The sequence below is a fragment of the Mus pahari genome, chromosome 4 (genome assembly GCF_900095145.1).
Source record: "Mus pahari chromosome 4, PAHARI_EIJ_v1.1, whole genome shotgun sequence".
In the NCBI taxonomy this organism is placed as follows: domain Eukaryota; kingdom Metazoa; phylum Chordata; class Mammalia; order Rodentia; family Muridae; genus Mus; species Mus pahari.
The window spans coordinates 76784203-76805118 of record NC_034593.1 but is presented as its reverse complement, the minus strand read 5'-3'; the positions used below and the strand labels follow the sequence as shown (position 1 = coordinate 76805118).

Below are 20916 nucleotides of genomic sequence, written 5' to 3'. Positions count from 1 at the left end.
AAAAAAAAAAAAAAAAAAAAAAAAACCTAGAGAATATAAGTTGAAGAAATGGATTATCTGGAAGCTAAAATGATTTATGCTATCAGTTCCATAAAGACAAGGTCCATTATCTACCTGATTCATTGCTTTAGTCCCTGCACCCACTGGCTCACTGAGTGGAAATGCTTACTTGTTTCATGAAAAAAAGTAGTATCAAATTATAAAAACATAAAGATATAGTCAAATAGGAAAATATAAACATCCTACTTTAAAATCTTTTTCACAGTTAACTCTCTTAACTTCTTAAATTACCTACCTGAACATTTAAATACTGAACCCTGATTAAATTCACACCCTATCCTGTAAGAACAATCTTGCCTCAAAAGTTTGAATAGGTGTAAATTTATTGAATAAGTCTATCATAGAAGTAAATCCTACAGGACAGACAGGGCTCAACAGAGAAAGCCTGTTCTCAGAGAGAAAAAAAAAAAAGTAAATCAACTTCAGAAAAAGGTCATTTGAATCATGAAGACCCATGAATAGAGCTTTCAACACTAAAGGCAACACCAGACTTGTCTTCTACAACTAAAAACTAAGTATCATCCTTTTGATTAAAACTGCCTCCTAAAGAACTATTAAAGAACTGAATAAAGCTGTGAATGATGACTATTGTGAAGTCAGGAGGACAGAAGTTCAAGGTCTTCCTCAGCTACACTGTGACTTCAACACCAGTCTGAGCTATATATGTTCTATCTATAATAAAGAGAATAATAGGAATATAGAAGTGATATTAGTTCATATACAACTCCTAACAAAATTCAGAGGAAAGCCTTAGCCATATATGAAAGGCATAAGAGAAGAGAAATAGAGACGTGCAAGCAGTGCCTGCTTAATGACTTCAAAAATCACTTTGCTTTTTCCACTATATTAAATGGTTCTCTAGCTGCAACGGGTGAAGAAATTGTAAAATATCCTTTGCTGTATTAAACAACTCATCAATGCAGAAATCTATACCTCTGATCGAATTTTCAGGACTAGTTTTTTTGTTTTGTTTTGTTTTGTTGTTTTGTTTTTAATGCTCTCTCTGAAGCTAAAGAATGAATGGAAGTATAAGCTCCACAATTAATACCACAAAAGTAACTGAAATGCCACTCACTAGTAGACATTATTAGCATGATTTCTGAGAGCCATTGGTATTCTGTATAAAGTTCTACAGGTTTACAGTGGCCCAATCCTGTACTTTGCCCCAGAAGTTCTAATATTTTAGCTCAATCATGGAAAACATAGGCATTATGGTAGACTCACCAATGACATATCATACCAGTAACATATCATTATGAAAATTGTAAGAAATAAAGTGGAATAATGCATGTGTCAAATAGACACAGCACACAGTACACCTCAATAAATCTTAACTATTATGATTATCTTAACAATATAGAATCAAGTTCAATTCAGAAGCACAACAGTTACCCATATGCTTTTTTTTAATCCTTTATTTTAATTATTTACATTTCAAATCTTGTCCCCCTTCCTGGTTTCCCCTCCGTAAACCCCTCATCCCATCCCCTCCTCCCCTTTGCACCCCATCCTCTGATTCCCGCCTCATCACTCTAGCATCCCCTTACACTGGGGCATCAAGCCTCCACAGAACCAAGGGCCTCCCCTCCCACTGATGCCAGAGAAGACAATTCTCTGCTACATATGTAGTTGCCACATGCTTTTCTCTTACCCCAAGATCCACAATTAGGAACCACTCATCCAATGTATGCTTAGCCAGCTTTCAAAACCACTCCTTTGTAATTCTGGTCATAGGCAATGACCAGCACTGAAATAGAAGCCACTGAGTGTAAGGGAATGTATTCTGAAGTTCTTTTGGTTTATGCCTATCTGCATATTTTCATAGTAACCTAAGAAAATGAATTGATGATAATGCCAATAAAATTTTCTAAATAGCTTTATATCATCTTCACTAATAATTTTTTCTTCTTTTGTTGTTCTATGCTTCTGTTTTTGTGTACTGTGTCAAGGTCTTGCTTCTGTGGCCCTGCCTAGCCTCGAATGTTACTATGTAGAACATAAGAACTTGGCCTTGGATCTCAAACTATGCTATGAAGAACCAGTAACCTTGACCTTGGAGTGACTTTCCTCCCCTGCCCCTGCCCCTGCCCCTGCCCCTGCATCCTGAATGCTGAAACCACCACCACCACCCCCAGGCTCTTCAACATTAAACACTAATGAACAATTTTAAATGAGTGCCTGCTTTGTTTTAAAAGTTATACTCTGGCATCACTTTTGAATTTGATTATCATATTATAAATATTTTTTAATTTTTGTAAATTAACATTAAATCAGCAATTTTTAAAAATGATTTGTGCTTTAATGTTATATGTATATGTACATACATATATATGCATAGACATGTGTATATATATGCAATATATATACATATATATTTTATAAGCTGAGATATTATTTAAGGTACCAAAGATCAAAGAACATAAAAACTATATTATAAGGTTTAGTACATATATTGCTTCATAAGAAACAAATATTTCATCAGTCTCATCAGAGGTAAGATTATCTTAAATTCTTACAGCTTTATGAGACTCAATATGGTTTATAAGTAAAAGTGTCATTCCAATGAAGTCACTACACATTGAACAAAGATCTCTTTAAACAAGAGAACATCCTTTTCAGTTCCCACACAATAGATTCATCTCTAAAGAAACATAGTTGCCAGGTGTGGTAACCTAGACCAGCAATCCTAGAACTTGTAAAATAGAAGGAAGATCAGGAAAAGTTCAAGGGCATCCCTGACTACAAAAGAAGTTGGAATCAGTCTGAGCTATACAATATCCTGTCTCAACAAACATAAAATAAGCTGAGAAATCCTGCATGTTCTCCCATTTCAGTACGAACACACACATTCACAGCCATACATGGTGACACATGTCTTCAATCCTAGTAATAAGAGAGACCCTAAATAAACACAGAGAGAGATAGAGAGAAAAAGAGGATTATATACTCCAGCTCTTTTTTTCTTTTTAACTTTTTTACATGTAGTTTCTAGTTGTAGACTAATTACTACATATTTATGGGGTACAATGTAAAAATTCAATATGCATATGCAAAGTACAAGTATCAAATCATAGTTCAAAACATCTCTATCTCAAGGGCTCTTTTTTTAGGTTGTTTGGCTGGTTGGTTTTGTTTGGTTGTAGGCAGGGTCTCTGTGGCTTTGGCTGTTCTGGGCCTTGTTATATAGACAACACTGACTTCAAACTCACAGGGATTCGCCAAGGAGTAAAGGCATGCAGCACCATGCCTAGCTATCTCTTTTTTCAAAATTTTCCTCATGTTCTTTATTAAGTACATAATAAATTATTATGAACTATAGTCACCCTAAACTCTAAAGCTCACTTCTATCTTCCTATTCAAGTATCTGTCATCCAGTGGACCTCTACCCTACTGCACCTGTTTGTATTTAATCACATGTTTAAATCTAGACTCACCAGATGTCAGCACTCAGGTTCCTGAGTGTTATGGTGGTTGAATGAAAATGGTTCCCATATTTGCAAGTTTAGTTCTTAGTTGATGGACTATTTGAGAAGGATTAAGAGGTGTAGCCTTGGGCTGGAAAGATGGCTCAGTGGTTAAGAACACTGACTGCTCTTCCAGAGGTCCAGCAACCACATGATGGCTCACAACCATCTGAAATGGGATCTGATGCCCTCTTCTGGTGTGTCTGAAGACAGGGACAGTGTATTCACATAAAATAAACAAATAAATCTTAAACAAAAAAAAAAAAAAAAGGGNGGGGNGGCTTTGTTGGAGAAGGTGTGACACTGGGGATTGGTTCTGAGGTTTCAAAAGCCCACACCAGGTCTGGTGAGATGGCTCAGTGGGTAAGAGCACCCGACTGCTCTTCCAAAGATCCGGAGTTCAAATCCCAGCAACCACATGGTGGCTCATAACCATCCGTAACAAGATCTGACGCCCTCTTCTGGAGTGTCTGAAGACAGCTACAGTGTACTTACATATAATAAATAAATAAATCTTAAAAAAAAAAAAAAGCCCACACCAGGCCCAAGGTCACTCTGTCTCTCCCTGTTGCCTGTGAGTTAGGATGTAAAGCTCTCAACTACTGCTCCAGATCCATGCCTGTCTGCTTCCTGTCATGATGACCATGGACTAATCCTCTGAAACTGTACATAAACCAATTAAATGCGTCCTTTTATGAGTTTCTGTGGTTATGGTGGTTATGGTATCTTTTCACAGTAATACATCAGTAACCATGACTGACAATGTACCCTATTTTTTGAGAGCCAATAAAAGAAGACTAATGTAAAAAGAAAAAAAAAAACTACCTTAAGAGCAGTTTAGCATGTGGTGCACACCTGTAATCCCAGCTACTTTGGAGGTAGAGGCTGGGGCATGAGAATCAGTCTGAGCAATTTAGGAAGATTCTATATCAAAATAGAAACAAAAGGGCTGGAGATACATCTCAGTGATGAAACGCTTACCTAGGATATAAGAGGCTCTGGGTTCAATTTCAAACACCACCAAAAAATAAAAAAGCAGGTTGTGAGACTATTTTTAAAAGAAATTCCTGAGGGTCTACACAGATAGCTCAGCAATTTCGAGCACTTTTTCTCTTGCAGAGGAGCTAGGTTCAAGTCCCAGAACCCACATGGCTCACAATGGTCCCTAACTTCAGTTCCAGATGATCTCACGTTCTCTTCCGACCTTCACAGGTACCAGGCATGTACACAGTATACAAAACATGTTTTGCAGGCAAAAACATTCATACACATAAAATAAATAAATCTAAAACAAATTTTTAAAGGCAAATTCATGACAATATTCTTTTAGATATAAAAAGAATACTAAAAGTTGTATACATACTCAAAGTTGTATGATGACAACCACAGCTGAGAAGCTAGTTGGTCAGGTACTTGCTGCACACACAAAAGGCCTGAATCTGGATCTCCAGGACGCATGTAAGGGCTGAGTATAACAGTACACATCTATAATCCCAGCACTAGAGGCAGGAAGAGAGGAAAGCGGATGCCACGCTTGCTGGCCAGCCCACCTGGCTGAAGTAGAAAGTTCCAGGCTCAGTAAGAGCCCTTGTCTCAAAAATTAAGACAAAAAGACATAGAAAAACACACCAGACATCAACATCAGCCATCACACTCTCAGAAACAAGCAAGTACACATACACACTTATACACATACACAAAAATAAAAATTAAAACACATAAATAAAGAAGGAAGCACACCTAGTAGAGTAGCTGCATAGCAAGGATGAGTTAGGCTTCTCAGTACCTAGGTCAAAGCGCCTGGCTGGCATGACCCTATAACCCCCAGTGCAAGGGGGTGTAGAAACAGGAAGAACCTGGAGTTCACTGGCTAGCCAGTCTAGCTGAGCTCTCGGTTCAGTGACAGACTCTGTTTCAAAAAAATAAGGTAAAAGGAAATTGAGGAAGACATCCATTGTCAACTTCCAGCATCCATGTGCCCATGTGAAACAAACTCACACATGGGTATACAAACAGACACACAACCTCATACATGGGTATACACATAGACACACAACCTCACACATGGGTATACACACAGACATACAAACCCACACATGGGTATACAGACACACAAACCCACACATGGGTATACACACTGACGCAACTGATCTATATGATGGTGCAAGCCCATAATACTAGTGCCAAGGAGGGTGAGGAGTTAAAGGCCTGCCTGGGCTATATATAAAAAGAAAAAAGAAAATTGAGGGATGTGGTACACTGCTGGTACACTGCTTGCCTAGCCATAAAGAACAGAATTCCATATGAAGGAAGAAACAGACAGGGAGAAAGGAGGTAAGCAGGAAGAAGGGCAGAGAAAGACAGGAGGGAGGGAGGGGCAAGTTGCTCAACAAATCCTTTAAATGAGATAGAAAAGAAAAAACAAAATATCCCTCAAGGTTTACTTACATGGTATAGCCTTTGTATTAAAAAATAATAATAATGGGAACAGGCCTAGTGGTTAAGAGTACTAACTGCTCTTCCGAAGGTCCTGAGTTCAAATCCCAGCAACCACATGGTGGCTCACAACCATCCATAATAAGATCTGACACCCTCTTCTGGTGTGTCTGAAGACAACTACAATGTACTTACATATAATAATAAATAAATCTTTAGGCCGGAGAGAACAGAGCTGGAGCGAGCAGAGATTCTGATTTCAATTCCCAGCAACAACATGATGGCTCACAACCATCTGTACAGCTACAGTGTACTCATATACATAAAATAAATAAATAAGTCTTTTTTAAAAATGATAGGAACTAGACTTCTAATAGTTCTAGTTCTTTAATAAAAAAGATTAAGACATTTATATTTAACCAAGATTTTATTTTTTAAGGTAAAATTTGTATGTGTTGTCTAGGATAGCTCTAATTTCTAGGCTCAAAGAATCATCAGGCCTTACCTCCTATGTAAAAAGGTACTAAGAGGTATGCCAATATGCACAGCTTTAGCAAACACTTTCAGGGTGCTAAGCATTAGGACGATTTCTAGAGCGACAAAGCTAAAATACTATATGGTTCCTCTATAACAGCAGCTCTCAAACTGTGTTAGCAGTGACCTCTTTGTGTTAAATGACCCTTTTATAGGACCATCAGATAACAGAGATATTTATATTATAATTAATAACAGTAGCAGAATTACAGTTTTGAAGTAGCAGTGAAAATAATGTTATGGTTGGGGGTCCCCACAACATAAGGAATTGTATTAAAGGGTTGCATCATTAGGAAGGTTGAGAATTACTGCTCTCTCTACATCTTATGAAAACAAAACTATATTTGGGCCCACAGGTAATTTCAACTCTCCTTGGCTTAGAAGGCAGAGACAAGAACTCTGTAGCAACCTGGTTAGACTAGGTAATGGGTGAGCTCTGGTTTCTGAATGAGACCCTACCTCACTGAATAAGATAAAGAACAAAGAAGATTGCCCATGTCAATTTCCAGACTTCGAATTATACATGTGAGCATACATAATACATGCTCACCACATACACATACAAAAGAAAAAAATCACTCAGTAAAAAAAAGAGCTAAATAAATGGAAAATGTTCTATGCTCATGTACTAAGCCAATATTCCTCAAAATGAGCTATAGATCCAACAGTCCCTACCAAAATCCATGCCTGCTAGCTAGGCATAGTGGTACACACGTTTAGTCCCAGTACTTAGGAGTTGAAGGCCAACCTATGTCTACATAGTGAGTTCCAAGACAGCCAGAGCTATGTAGAGAGAGACCCTGCCTCAAAAAACATGAAGTTAAAAACTAAATTCCTGCTCTTTTTTTTTTTTTTTTTTTTTTTTTGCAAAACCTAATAACCTAAATCTACAATTCACCTGGAAATGCAAAGAACCCAGAATAATTAAAATCTTTTTAAAAAGAAACACATTAAGACAGCTACATTCCCTATTTCAAAACTTACTACAAACTTACAGTAATCAGCATAGTTTGGAATTAGTAAAAAAGATATACAGATCAATGGAAAATAAACTGAGAGTGTATCTCAGTGATATGCTTAGTATACACACACATATATACAAATGGGGGAGAGGGAGAGGGAGGAAAAGAGAGAAAGGAGGGGGAGAGAGGGAGGGGAGGGAAAGAGGAGGGGAGGGGGAGAGGAGGAAAGAGGGGGAAAGGGAGAGGGAGAGAGAGAAGAGAGAGAGGGTGAGAGAGGGAAAACACACCTTGGGTTTCATCTACAGCTCTACAAAATAGAAATTTAAAATATAGTGAGCTAGGGAGAGAGCAAGAGAGCAAGATGACAGTGCACACCTTAAACCCAACATTCCTGAGGTAGCGGCAAGAGAATCTTTCTTAGTTCAAGGCCAGCCTGGTCTACATATCAAGTTCTAGGTCATTCAGTGAGACCCTGCCTAAAGGAAAAAAATAAATCCCATACCATAAGCTCATTCTAAGGAGGTCAAGAAAGGAGGATCCCGAGGGCTCACTTGCCAGCTAGTCCTGCCAATGGGTTCAGTGGAAGTCATGTCTCAAAATATAAGGTAGCCACAGGTAAGTATAACTCACACCTTCATCAAAGAAGCCTCTTTCCTCTGTGGACAGAGGCCACTACAGAAAGCTACAGCTATTCAAACAGCAGAGAACGGCCAACTGTGGAGTGCCCAACCCCAACTAATGTATTACACACAACCCTTACACCGGTGGCTCAGGGAACATTGCACAAGATAGGATGGGAAGAGTCTAAGAGCCATAGGACAAGTCTCCTAATATGATAGGGAAACTATACCCATAAAATGACAACAGTGTGGCTGCTTAAAGAAGATCTAAAAACAATGACAATACCAGTTGACTGTCAACCTGGAGAGGGTAAATCACTTGGGGTCCCACCCCTAGAGAGAGATCTTCAGGCAATTAAAACCTGCTGAGAGGGGGAGACTTAGTCTCCCCCCAAAGACAAGCATCCTAAATGATTATCCAATACCAACCAGTCAGCCTCCTCCAAAAAAAATGCACATATAGACTCAGTATACACACACACACACACACACACACATACACACATATGTTCATGTTATATATATATATATATATATATATATATATATAACAATAATAAAGAATAAGAGATCATGAGTTTGAAAGAGAACAAGGGAAACCATGAAAAAGGTTGGGTGGAAGCAAAATGGGAGGGGGGCAAATGATTATATTTTAATTAAAAAAATATTCTCTGAAAAAAAAAAGACTATCACAAGGTGGACAGCAATTGATATGCAATCCTCAATTTCTGACATCCATGCACACACATACAAGTATACAGACATGAACCTGCATGCACATGAACATACACACAAAACTGTAATGAAAACAGTCAAGACTGATATTTACACTTATAGTCAACTGAGTTTCAGCAAAGGCACCAAGACAGAACAATACTAAGAACAGCCTTTCTACAAGTGGCAAAGAGGCAATCAGATAACCAAGTACAAAATAAAAAAGTCACATCCTATAAAAGTTAACTCAAAATCCATCACAGGCTAATTAAACAAGGGAAACTATCTTAATGTCTTGAGCACAGAATGTAAATATCCAAAATTAGTTAATAAGATTAAAATATACTAATGGTTGCAACGCTCTATAAATAGACTTAAAATAACTGAATTATGTAAATGAAGTAAACATACTGATTAATCTCATCAATACATTTCATTGGTCAATGGTCCAATTAGCTCAGAACATTAAGACAGACACTCCACCAAAAGATGTGTGTGACACAAGAGGTCCCACTGTCCTGTCTGGCATCCATACTGTAAAGAGACAAAATGAAACTGTTACTTGAAGTCTCATCTTACCTTTGCACTCCAGATAAGTAAGTCCATAAATCCTTTTTATTGTGCTCAAAGCAACTGAGTAAAGGTTTGCTGGGTTTTTTTCCTTTGTTTCTTTGGGGTTTTATCCAGTTATTGAGACAGGGTTTCTCTGTGTGTAGCCCTGGCTAACCTGGAACTTGCTCTGATTAGCAAACTGGGCTGGAACTCAGAGATCTGCTTGCCCCTGCCTCACCAGTGCTGGGATTAAAGGCCTGTGCGCAACTGCAGTTGAGCTTTCTATCACTAATACCAATCACAAAAAGATAATCAACAAGAATGTTTCTAGAGTAGATTACTCCTAATCCTTAAATGTATAGGTACAGCATTATGTAGGAAGTAATCTAGATACTGATACGACTAATAAAAACCCAGTGGATGAGTTATCTTTATACTAAAGTTCATTTAAGAGTTTGAAAAGTAACCAACTATGGATTTACAAAGCCCACATAAAATTTTTAATGTTATTTTTATTTTTAAAGGTATTTTTAAATTAGACTTCTAATTTTTCCATCCAAAAACTAAAGATGTGCAACACCACTGAGACCACATTACAGCAAGACAACAATCAGCTGGAATGGCTGTTGCCCTCTGAAGTAAGCAAAGGTTATTCTATACCATTTATAAAAACATTTATTTGTCAGAACATAAGTCAATTGTTACACAACAAATAATAAGACACAATATTCCATTTTCCAAGCTGTAACATTTAAATTAAAAGTCAGAGGATGTGCATGTGGTGTTATTATACACTTGTAATCCCAGGATTTAGGAAGATGAAGTAAGAAAATCTCAAAGTGACAACTAGCCTGACTAGTCTCGACTACACAGCAAGTTCTAGCTCAGCCTGGCTACATATTACATAGGGGTGTTGCTGATAATAATAACAGCAACAACAACAAACAAACAAACTAGCTGGGGGAGAGGGTAGAACCTTTATTCCCAGTACTCAGGAGGCAGAGGCAGCTGGATCTCTAAATTTGAGGACAGCCTGCTCTGTACAGCAAGTTTCAGTACTGTCAGGACTACAGAGACCTGTCTCAAAAACCCCCAAAAAGAAGGGGGATTTGTCAACTTGACTACATCTGGGATTAACTAAAACCCAATAATGGTGAGCACACCCATGAAGGATTTTTTGCTTAAAGTGGGAAAATTACTTCTAATCCAGATCTTTAAAGTAGGAAGACACACTTTTAATCCAGATCTTCAGGTAAGAAGACATACTTTTGATCCAGATTGTGTGTGTGTGTGTGTGTGTGTGTGTGTGTGTGTGTGTGTGTGTGTGTGTGATGGAAAACTCCACTTCTCATCAGGGCCACATGTTCTGCTAGAAGCCTATATAAAGACATGGAAGAAGGACGCCTTTGCTCTCTGCCTGCTTGCTGTCACCTCATAGTAAGTCCATCTCTTCAATTACACTAGAGCCTACTTTTTCAGGATTCTGGTATACTGAAAATCAACTGAGACATCCAGCCTCAGGAACTGCACAACTACAAATTCTTGGACCTTCCATTTATAGACAACCATTATTGGATTGGCTGGACCACAGTCATTCTAATAAACCCCCATATGCATATAAAAAGATTCACTCTATAAGCTCTGTTACTCAAGAGAACCCTGACTAATGCAAGATCCTATCAAAGAAATATATATATATATATATACACACACACACATATATATATATATGCAAGCAAGCATGAAAACATATATTTGTCATTAGTCCAAGAAAGAAGCATTATTAAATTAAATACCACTAAGTATCTTTAGATGAATAGCAGAAATCTTAAACTCTATAGCAAGTTCCTGAAATATGCCAAAATATTAATTGTTCTGTATCCACCGTCTGATAAGTAAACACACACAATTGAAGACAAAAGAAAATGGTTTTAAATTGCAACATGAAAACTATAAAAGTGAAATGCTAAAATATATCAGCATCCTACTCATCAAAATTGAACTGAGAAGCAGATTTGCAAAGGAAATTACAAGAGATAGTAACTTTCAAAGGAATTTATAACAGGTCGGGTCGGTCAAGCTACATGAGCAAAGTTGTGAAGCAACAGTCTATGAAGCCAGATGTCTGGAATTGCCCTACTATTTATTATCTGGACAACTCTGGAAATGAAGGCTGCTCTTTAATATTAGAAAGTTATTTTTCTGGCAGTGGTGGTGCACACCTTTAATCCCAGCACTTGGGAGGCAGAGGCAGGCGGATTTCTGAGTTCGAAGCCAGCCTGGTCTACAAAGTGAGTTCCAGGACAGCCAGGGCTACACAGAGAAACTCTGTCTTGAAAACAAACAAAAAAAAAAAAGTTATTTTTTAAAGTAACAAATATTTAATCAGTTAAACAAAATAAACAAACAAATAAATGGTCATAGACTATGTTTTTAGCTGGGTACAGTGGTATATGCCTTTAGTCCTAGCTACTGGGGAGGCTTGGATAGAAATACTCCTATTTTAATGTGACTAAGAAATGAAAAAGTTATGATACTGTACTGGCAAGTCTTTTGTCAACTTAACATAGACTAGAGCCACTGGAGAGGGGGTAGCCTCAATTAAGACAATGCCTTCCTAAGCCTGGGCTACAGACAAGCCTGTAGGACACCCTCAATCAATGATTGATGGATGGAGGGCCAGAACCATTGTGAGTGCTGCCACCTCTGGGCAGGTGGTCTGAAATCCATAAGAAAGCAGGCTGAGCGAGCCATGGAGAGCAAGCCAGTAAGCAGCACCCCTCCATGGCTCCTGTATGAGCTCCGGCCTCCAAATCCCTGACGACTTTGAGTTCATGTCCTGATTTCCTTCAATGATGAACAGTGATGTGGAAGCCAAATAAACCCTTTTCCCCACAACTTGCTTTTGGTCATGGTGTTTCATCACAGCAATAGTAACCCTAACTAGGGTAATACTCAAAAACATAGTTGGTATTTATTAAACAAAAATTCCATTAGAGACTAACTCTCTACAAATGAAGGCTCACATGGCTTACACTGCTGTAATTTCATGTCTCATGTTCTGTTGCTTGATTCCTACTTTTCACAATTTTGGAAGTTTTAATTCAATGTACTATTAAGAAAAAGATAGTTACCACTTGCTGAGGTACATACCTATAATCCCAGTGTGCAGGAGGCAGAAGCTGGAAGATTTTAACAAGGTTTCTGCCAGTCTGGTCTACACAGAACCAGACCAAGTAAGTATACATAATGAGAATCTGCCTTAAGACAGAAAGACAGAAAGACAGGGACAGAGGGAGGGAGAGAGGGAGGGAAGGAGGGAGGGAGGGAAGGAGGGAAGGAGGGAAGGAAGAAGAAAGGAAGGAAAAAAGGAAGGAGAGATGAAGGAAGGGAGAAAAAAAAGATGGAACTGGGGTAATATTTTTATCAGCCATGTGCCTGCCATGCAAGCTTGACAATCAGACTTCAGTCCCCACATGAAAGGCATGCATCTGAACCCTAGTGTTAAGAAGGTAGAGACGTGAGGATCCCTGGAGCTTGCTGACCAGTCACTCTAGTTGAATCCATCAGTTCCATGTTCAGTGACAGAGAGATAATACAGATAGATAGAAATATGGATGGATGGATGGATGCCAGGCAGTGGTGGTAGAACCTTTATTCCCAGCACTCAGGAGGCAGTCAGGTGGATCTCTAAAGTTTGAGGTCAGCCTAGTCTACACAGAGAAAGCCTGTCTTAAAAAGAAAAAATGGGGCCAGTCAACTGGTAACAGGACTGGCTGACAATCTGATTTTGATCCCTAGAATCCACAAAAAGCCAGATGCCCTGACTCATATCTGTAATCCCAACACTTCTTCACCAAGCTAGGAGGCAAAAAGAGTCACCCCAAAGGGCAAGGGTCGGCTAGACTACATACACAGAGCGGACAGTAAGAGAAGTGGAAGTGAAAGGAGAGGACCACCCTCCAAAAATCTGCCCTCTGTCTGACCTCCACACTCATGCCTGGCATGCTCACCCACACTTACATATACACGCTGGCACACAACAAAGAAGAAAATATGTTAAATAAGTAAATAAGGTGGAGAAGACACCACTGCACATCAACCTCTGGCCTACACACATACATACACTAGTACATACATACATACAAGAAAAAAGTTAATAATCAACTTTCTGTACAGACTGAATGAGAAACCAATGATGTGAACTAAAAAATATGTTTACTTTAAAAGTTTTTAAAGCAATGTTATAAAAAGTTTTTTTAAGTTAGATAAAAAGGAATAAAATCCATTGGTGTAGGGTTGGCCATGAATATTTATCAAGACCAATGACTGCTGTGTCCTTGAGGAAAGCAACGGCTAAGGTACAAATACCTGCTTAGAGATAAAAAAACAACCACACACCAATTCATGTGACAGACACAGTCCTGAGAAGACTAATCCTCAAAACCAAACTGGAGCAATGTATATATTTTATAACTCTTCACTAGCTTGGTCTCTGAGTCTTTGAAATGGCACATATGTTTTTAGCTGAGTACAGTGGTATGTGCCTTTAGTCCTAGCTACTGGGGAGGCTGGGATAAAAAGATCACTCTGAGTCCTGGAGTACAAGCCTAACCTGGGCTACACATAGAGAAGAGTTAAATAATAAGGCCACCTGGTCCACTGCCAGGCACAGAATCGAGGGGTCCACTGACAGGCACAGAATCGAGGTTCTTCCTTGGAACAGAATTACAACTCACACTATGTCCACTAAGAAATATTAGATGCAGCAATGGTAACAAATGAGATGAACTAGCTGGACCACCAATGCCCCATATTTTCATAATAAAAGGTACTCTAAATGATGACAGAGGAAAGGACTGCCATGGGTCCCTCTTAGCCACTCTGCCCACGCTGCTCAAAAGAGGGGATACTGCTGAAAAGGGCATACAAAAGGACAGACCTTACCTCTTTCTACACTGCAAGCACGCAAGTATGACAGACCTAACCTTAAAGTCCATATCAGGACCACCTTCAGCAAACTATTAATAAAAGATTTAGATTTTCTTTAACGATAAAAATCCAAGTGATTCCTGTTGGTCATCCACTCCAACAAGCCACACTATAAAGAGGAGTCTGAACCTTCCTTTCAAAGAGTGTTGTATTTTCACACAGAAACAACTAAGTATGAACTATAGCACTACAAGATTTCTGTACAGCCAAACTACATTAGGTTCAGAAAGAGAAACCAAAATTAGGTTTTAAGAAATTTACTGGTTTTTTTTTTTTTTCAGTAAAGGAATAGATGAATTTGTGGTTCATCTGGAAGTTCACTGTTGAAAGTTCAAACAGAAGATTCCCAAAATACTGAAGTTGGATGATGGATATATATGTTTCAACAATATATAGTTTCAAAAATGTGTGTATATGTATCTGTCAGTATATCAAAAATCATAATACAATAATCTAATAAACAAATAAAATATGGTTTAAAGTTTTACGCTTCAAAAGTAAGTGCATTTCACCTATACCTATTTTGTCATTCTAGAATCTGTATTGCAAATAACTGCACTAACAGTAAAAGCCTAATGAAGGAAATAATTAACTGCCTGGAATAAAACAAGTCTAACCTTGAAAATATAGAGGTAAAAAGGATGGCTACTAAACAATTATTACAACTACTGCACATTTAAATCTAGCACCATGTATTATCTTCTAACACTGGTTGAATGAGAGAAAATTATTTTAAAACCAAACTCGGTTTTGACTCTTTTAAGTTGATAAGCAACAGAAAATTAAAGTCTAAAAGGCTCCACTAAAACTAACTTCTAAAAACAGAATGAAGAAAAGAAGAAAGTATCTCATATCCACTTAAAATAAGTCATTGCCCACCATAGTATAATCAACAACTTCCAATGACCAAGTTTGTTTCAATGATAAACACATATTTACAAAAGCATCAAGCTCACACTGTGGCTGCCTCAGGCCTTTTTCAAATTGCCATTCAATTATCACAAGATAACCCTAAACCCAGTGCAAAAATCAACCGTGGTTAGTTATTTCTAAAACTAAAAGTAGCCAAAATTTTAAAAATACTAATTTACAAGATAGTTATATCAGCACTATGAACATGAATTCTGTGTTTAAAACTAACTATAGCAAAACATAACTTAGGCAAAGACTAACATTAGCTCCAAGTCCAAAAAAAAAAAAAAGTCACTTATTCAAAATATTAAAAAGAAATCGCAGGCTTAAACATACACTCCAAGAGGGGAAAAAAAAAGTTACATCCAAATTCTCCATTGAACACCTGACCACACTCGGGCACAGACACACGCACGTACAACACAAATATACTTCCACATCAACACTTGCTTAATTAGCACAAAGATGATCTGTTCATGTTCACTGAAAACCTGAAGCATCAAATTTTGCATAATTCTCTTTAAACTGAAATACAAGTAATTGCTCCATTTAGGTCAAGTAGAAATTTGTGTCTATCCGTGGAAAAAAGCCATTCGATTGAGTGAAGCACATGACCCCAGCTTCGTCTTGTTCCCCAACTCACCGAGAAAAGTATATGCTTATAAAATATTTATCTACTTACCAGGTTAAAGACAGTTTCCACAATATCCCTATTGGACACTTCGCCAACTTCAACCAACCCCGTCAGCACGGCGAATTTCATTCTGATACCCCTGATGGGGAGTCCCGGCTTCAGAGAGAGCGCACCCCCTTCCGTAGGGGTTTCTTCTTTCCCTCCACCTCCCCCGTCATCACCTGTTGGTGGCCGGGAAGGGGCACGATTGTCTTCACTAGCCATTACTAGTTCACGAGAAAGGCCAAGTCAGAGTCACCGTGGGCCAGCAGTCGCTGCTCGGAGAGGAGGCACCACACACACACACACACACACACACACACGCAAACGCTAAACCAGAAAAAGGTCTCTGTTCCAACTTGCGGAGAAACCCCAAAAAAGCAGGCAAAGTCCTTGGCGTCGCCCTCCTCCTCTCGGAGACTATTTGTCCAATCTCTCTCCCGGAGGCTGACAACAACGCCAAAGCCTATTGGAAGATTAAACATCTGTTAAATAGGGTAGGTCTGTCGTGGGATTTTTTTTTTTTTTTTTTAGGGAGGAGAGGGAAATAGTTACTGTCTGTCAAGTAAGTTACTAAGGGCACCCCAGGGCCGGCCGGCCGGCCGCTCCTCCCGGGCTCCATCGCCCGCTCCGCCGAAGGCGGGTCCTCCAGGCCGGCGAGCGGGCTCACTCCTCCCCCACCCCGCGCAGGTGGGGGGCGCGGGCAGGTGCACCGCGGGGGACTGTCGCGGGCCGAGGACGGGGGCCCCCCGCGACCACTGAGGTCCCAAGTTCCTCCTCACCCGGAGACTCCGGCCTCGTCCTCAGCCCCGGCGGGGCGCTGCGAGACGGAGGTGGCGGCGGAGAACCAGGGCAGGAAAAGGCGGGGGAAGGGGGCGGTGATTCTCCTCCGCGCTCGGCCCAGGGGGAGGAGTGGAGCACCTCGCCCGGGCACCTGAGCTCCGCTGAGGAGAGGCAGGGAGGTGTGTGCTGGGGCGGGAAGGCAAGCCCGACGCGCCTGCGGGGACGGGGACGGGGACGGGGACCGGGGACCGGGGAAGGGGACCGGGGAGAGAAAGGTCAAGGCACCTGGTCGCAGCCTTCAAGTTTCCCTAGTCCGCTCCCCCGGAGCCCGGCGGCTGCCTACAACTCCGTGCTTCCCTAGGCCGTCCCACCCCTGCGCTCAGCCCTTGCAAAAGCAGCCACTGCAGGCGCTGGCGACGCCGCGGCTCGTGCCGCCGCGGTGGCCGAGGATGCTACTGCCACAGATCGCCGGGCCACGGCGCGCGGGACTACCCCTGTGCCTACTGAAGCTGCTCCTCGCCGCCATGACAGCGCCGAGGGCCGCCGGGCGCGGCGTGCGCGTGCGCGAGCGCGAGCGCGCGGGGTGGCGGGGCGGGCGGGCGAGCGAGCGAGCGGGCGGGCGCCCAGGCGGAGGCGGCTTAGTAAGGGGACGTGAGGGCGGGCCCGGGGAACCGCGGGTGAGTGGCGGAGCGGAGCACGCGCGCTGGCTGGAGGGGCCACGCGGGCGGGAGCGCGCCTCGGGAGCGCGCTGCTCAGGTAGAGCCGCGAGCGGCGCGCATTCCCCCCCCTCCCCGCCCCGACCCTGCACTCTCGCCCGGGCTGTGCTTTGGCGGCGAGCGGGAGGCGGGTGCTGTGCAACGGCAGGTCTCTGGGCGCCGAGGGAACCCGCCCCACGTTGTCAAGGTGTCCTCGTGTTGGACTTGGAGAAGGACACCTGAGGGACTTGGGAGTCGTTGAGGTGGCGGCGCTGGAGCCTCCCGGGAGCGGTCTCCACCCGTGACTGAGCTCAGCTGCTGCCGGCCCGCCCGCGGCGCTGACTGGGAAAGATTTCCACCGGGATGCCCTGGCAGCTGCCGCGGCGGCTCGGAGGGGAGGGACAGCGCCTGGGAGGATTCCTTGCCTGGCAGCTGCCGCCCCAGCAAAGCTCTCCCACATTCTAAGGAGAAGAGGATTCATTCCTCAGACAGCTGCTCGGAGCTGTGGGGGCGGGATTCACGGGGCCCTGGAACTGGGAAAGGGGGTTCCTCTCAATTTTCCAGTGTGGAAGTTAAGTTTGCCTCATTATAGATGCTTTTAAAAATATATAGATAAGGATTTGAAGCCAGTACAAATTGTCGTAGTCTAATGTTGTCATTCTCTTCACTGCCTCTGATGATGGCAAAGCATTGATCTGGTGCATTAGTATAAAATAAAATGAGCATAGAGGAGGTAGTTGTTCTATTAGTATTCTCTGGGATAAGACTTTAAAGTACATGTCTAAAATACTCCCAGGTTCCTAAAAATGAAAGTGAAGCAAAAAGACGGGATGAAATAATCAAAGTACTCTGAAGGAATCCAAAAAACTTAGATGAGTTTGAGAAATGAAATGGTTCACTGGAAAAGGAATTATTTGAAACATCCTTGAAAAATAGACCATTTTAGCTATCACACGGGTACTTGAGAGAAGCAACATCAGAAAAGAATCTAGCAACGAAGTGTGTTTAGTATTGCACCTTTTTAAAAAAAAAAATGCTCAAAAGGATGCTTCTTAAAAGAAATTAGGTTGCCTCAGAATGGATTTACAAATTCCAAAGATAAGGCAAACATTTCTCTAATTCTGTGAATTGCTGATTTGTGAACTTTTAGGGTTAGAGGTAACATCACTGGCCACCTGTTGCTGAAATTCCTGAAGGAGAAAAATAAAAAAATAAAAAATAAAACCTCCTTGGATTTCAGTGTGTAAATCTGAAATAAGAGAGTGAGAGGTTCCTGCAGGATCAAGAAAACATTCACTTGACCTTCTTGACCTTCTACCAGTTTCTGTTCTGAATGTGGGAGCCATGATAGGCTACCAAAGTCATCTGGTAAGATTTTGCATGCTTGGATTTGGCAGATAGTTTAAGTTACTATATCTAGTTTAAAGGCACAAATAATTTGTTGATAAATACCTTCTAATAAAAGAAGCAGGTGGATGATAAGAATGAAAATGGCCACAGTCATGACCCTTTTCAAGTCACACAGTCTCAAGGAACTAGGATAAGGCGTTGGTAATGCTCCTTTACCTGGGAAACAAAAGTAGTTACAAGACAACTATTTAACTATTTCAAAACAAATTACACACTTTAAAAAATCATTTCCCAGCACTTTTGTCGCCACCTGCTTTTCTTGGGAGTTTTACTGCAGAAAGAAGCACAGTAAAGGCAGAAGAGAAAACTTGGGCTAGCCCAGCCCTGGTTAAAGTACAATCCCTGTAGATTGCCGTTTAGATGTACAACATCCTGAGGGATACTTCGGGCTAAACTGCCCATCAATTCATAAGCTCCTTGATATAACATGTATTGTAAATACACTATCCTATATTAACGGGGATTGAATCAAACACTGAAGTGACCTGCTTTAATGCTTCCTGAAAGCTCTTGCTACCATTTGAAGTAAGGAAACTTGTGCTATCATGGATATTTTGATATTATGAAAACAGTTTTTTATTAGTTAGATCTAATGGAAGTTAGTCTAGTCAAAAGCCTTCATATGAACTATCTACAGCTAAGTTTATAATACAGTTTCATCTGTATCATACACACAAGGGAGGAAGGGGGAGAGAAAGTGAGAGAGGGGAGAATGAGAAAAATAGAGCAAGGGTAAGCTTGCCTTCTGCAAAGCCAGATTCCAGTTTCTTGTTGCCATTTAATTTGTATCTATGTGATATCAATGTCTTGGAATTAAGTCCAAATATTTTAATTTTTATAATTTTTCTTATCTTAACATCAAAAAACATAGCAGACAACAAAAGAGAAAGAAGTCAGGTGTGGTGGTTCAGGCCTATAATTCCATCTAAGGCTTGATGATCTCAAAGTCAAGGCCTACCTGGACATTTTAATGAAATCCTATCTCAAAAAAAAAAAAGTTATAAACATGTTAGAGAAACAGGTAAGTTGACTCGGAAGTTAGAAGCACTGTAACCACCATTTGTTAAGAGGACTGGGATTCAGTTCCCAGCACCACCCCCACCCACCAATGACTCACAACCATCTGTTACCCCAGTTCCAGGGGATTTAACACCCTCTTCTGAACTCTGTGGACAGCAGGCATGCATGTGATATATACATGCAGGTCAAACACTCATGCACACAAAATAATAAAAATGTTTGATTTAAAAAAAAAAAAAAAATTGGGAATATATATAGCACAGTGATAAAGAATGCTTGCCTAGCGAGTGTGAGGTCCTGGATTCAGTCTCCAGTACAGAGCAGAGAAAAGGGTGAATTCAGAACAGGAAGCTTTTTGCATAACTCAGAAGAACTCAAGCAAAAAGAATGTAAATTTCATACTGAAATCAAGATTATCGATCTATGAACTCTTACCTGCATACAAAGAAAAAAAATGAGAACAGAGATGGAATTTTCTCTTTTCAGAAAAACAATCCACCCAATTGTAACTTCTTGGCATTTTGTAAATATATAGGTTAAAAGATAACTTACAAGGAAAGTACAACCTATGTAATTGGCAGTGTACCTGTGTAGACCTCCAGATTTGAATTTTAACCATTCTTTAACACAGTTTATGAAAGCATAGGCTGAAAATTCATGTCTCTAACTTGCTGCTTCTTGTAAGAAAGACAAACTTTTTTTTAATTATTTCTTAAATTACATCATTCCTACCCCCTTCTTCCTCCCAACTTTTCCCATGTCTCCCTCTCAAATGTAAGACCATTTCTTTCTTAATTACTGCTGCGCATGAAGTTACTGAGTCCATTTAGTTTTACTCACATGTACATGTGTTTGTGGCTGGTCAAGAGAATGAGAATTAGTTTTCTCCAGACCCTGAGCCCTCTGGGAGATTATACAAACATTATTAAATAAAATTTCAAAAGTTAGTAACATTTATTACTGACTTTTGTTGATTGGTTGAGTTTTAGAGACTTTCTTGCTATGAAGCCCAAGCTGGTCTCAAACTTGCTCCAATCTTCCTTCAGCCTCATGGTTGTTGAGATTAAAGTGTGCACTACCACACCTCCT

General features: G+C 40.5%; 1 protein-coding gene across 3 annotated transcripts in view; it reads right to left on the bottom strand.

The window, feature by feature from the left end:
• Lrba (LPS responsive beige-like anchor protein) overlaps window positions 1-17229 on the bottom strand; it is a 537266-nt gene extending 520037 nt beyond the window's left edge. For 2 of the 3 annotated variants that reach the window (XM_021195949.2, XM_029537234.1), the window contains exons 1-2: window positions 16702-16950; window positions 15929-16385 (exon numbers count right to left, since the gene is read on the bottom strand). In XM_021195949.2, coding sequence (XP_021051608.1) covers window positions 15929-16144 — 216 coding nt within the window. In that variant the 5' untranslated portion in view covers window positions 16145-16385; window positions 16702-16950. Of the gene's footprint in view, window positions 1-15928; window positions 16386-16701; window positions 16951-16987 lie in introns of those variants that run through there. The other variant, XM_029537235.1, reaches the window with a different exon arrangement.
• Window positions 17230-20916: the final 3687 nt, after the last annotated feature.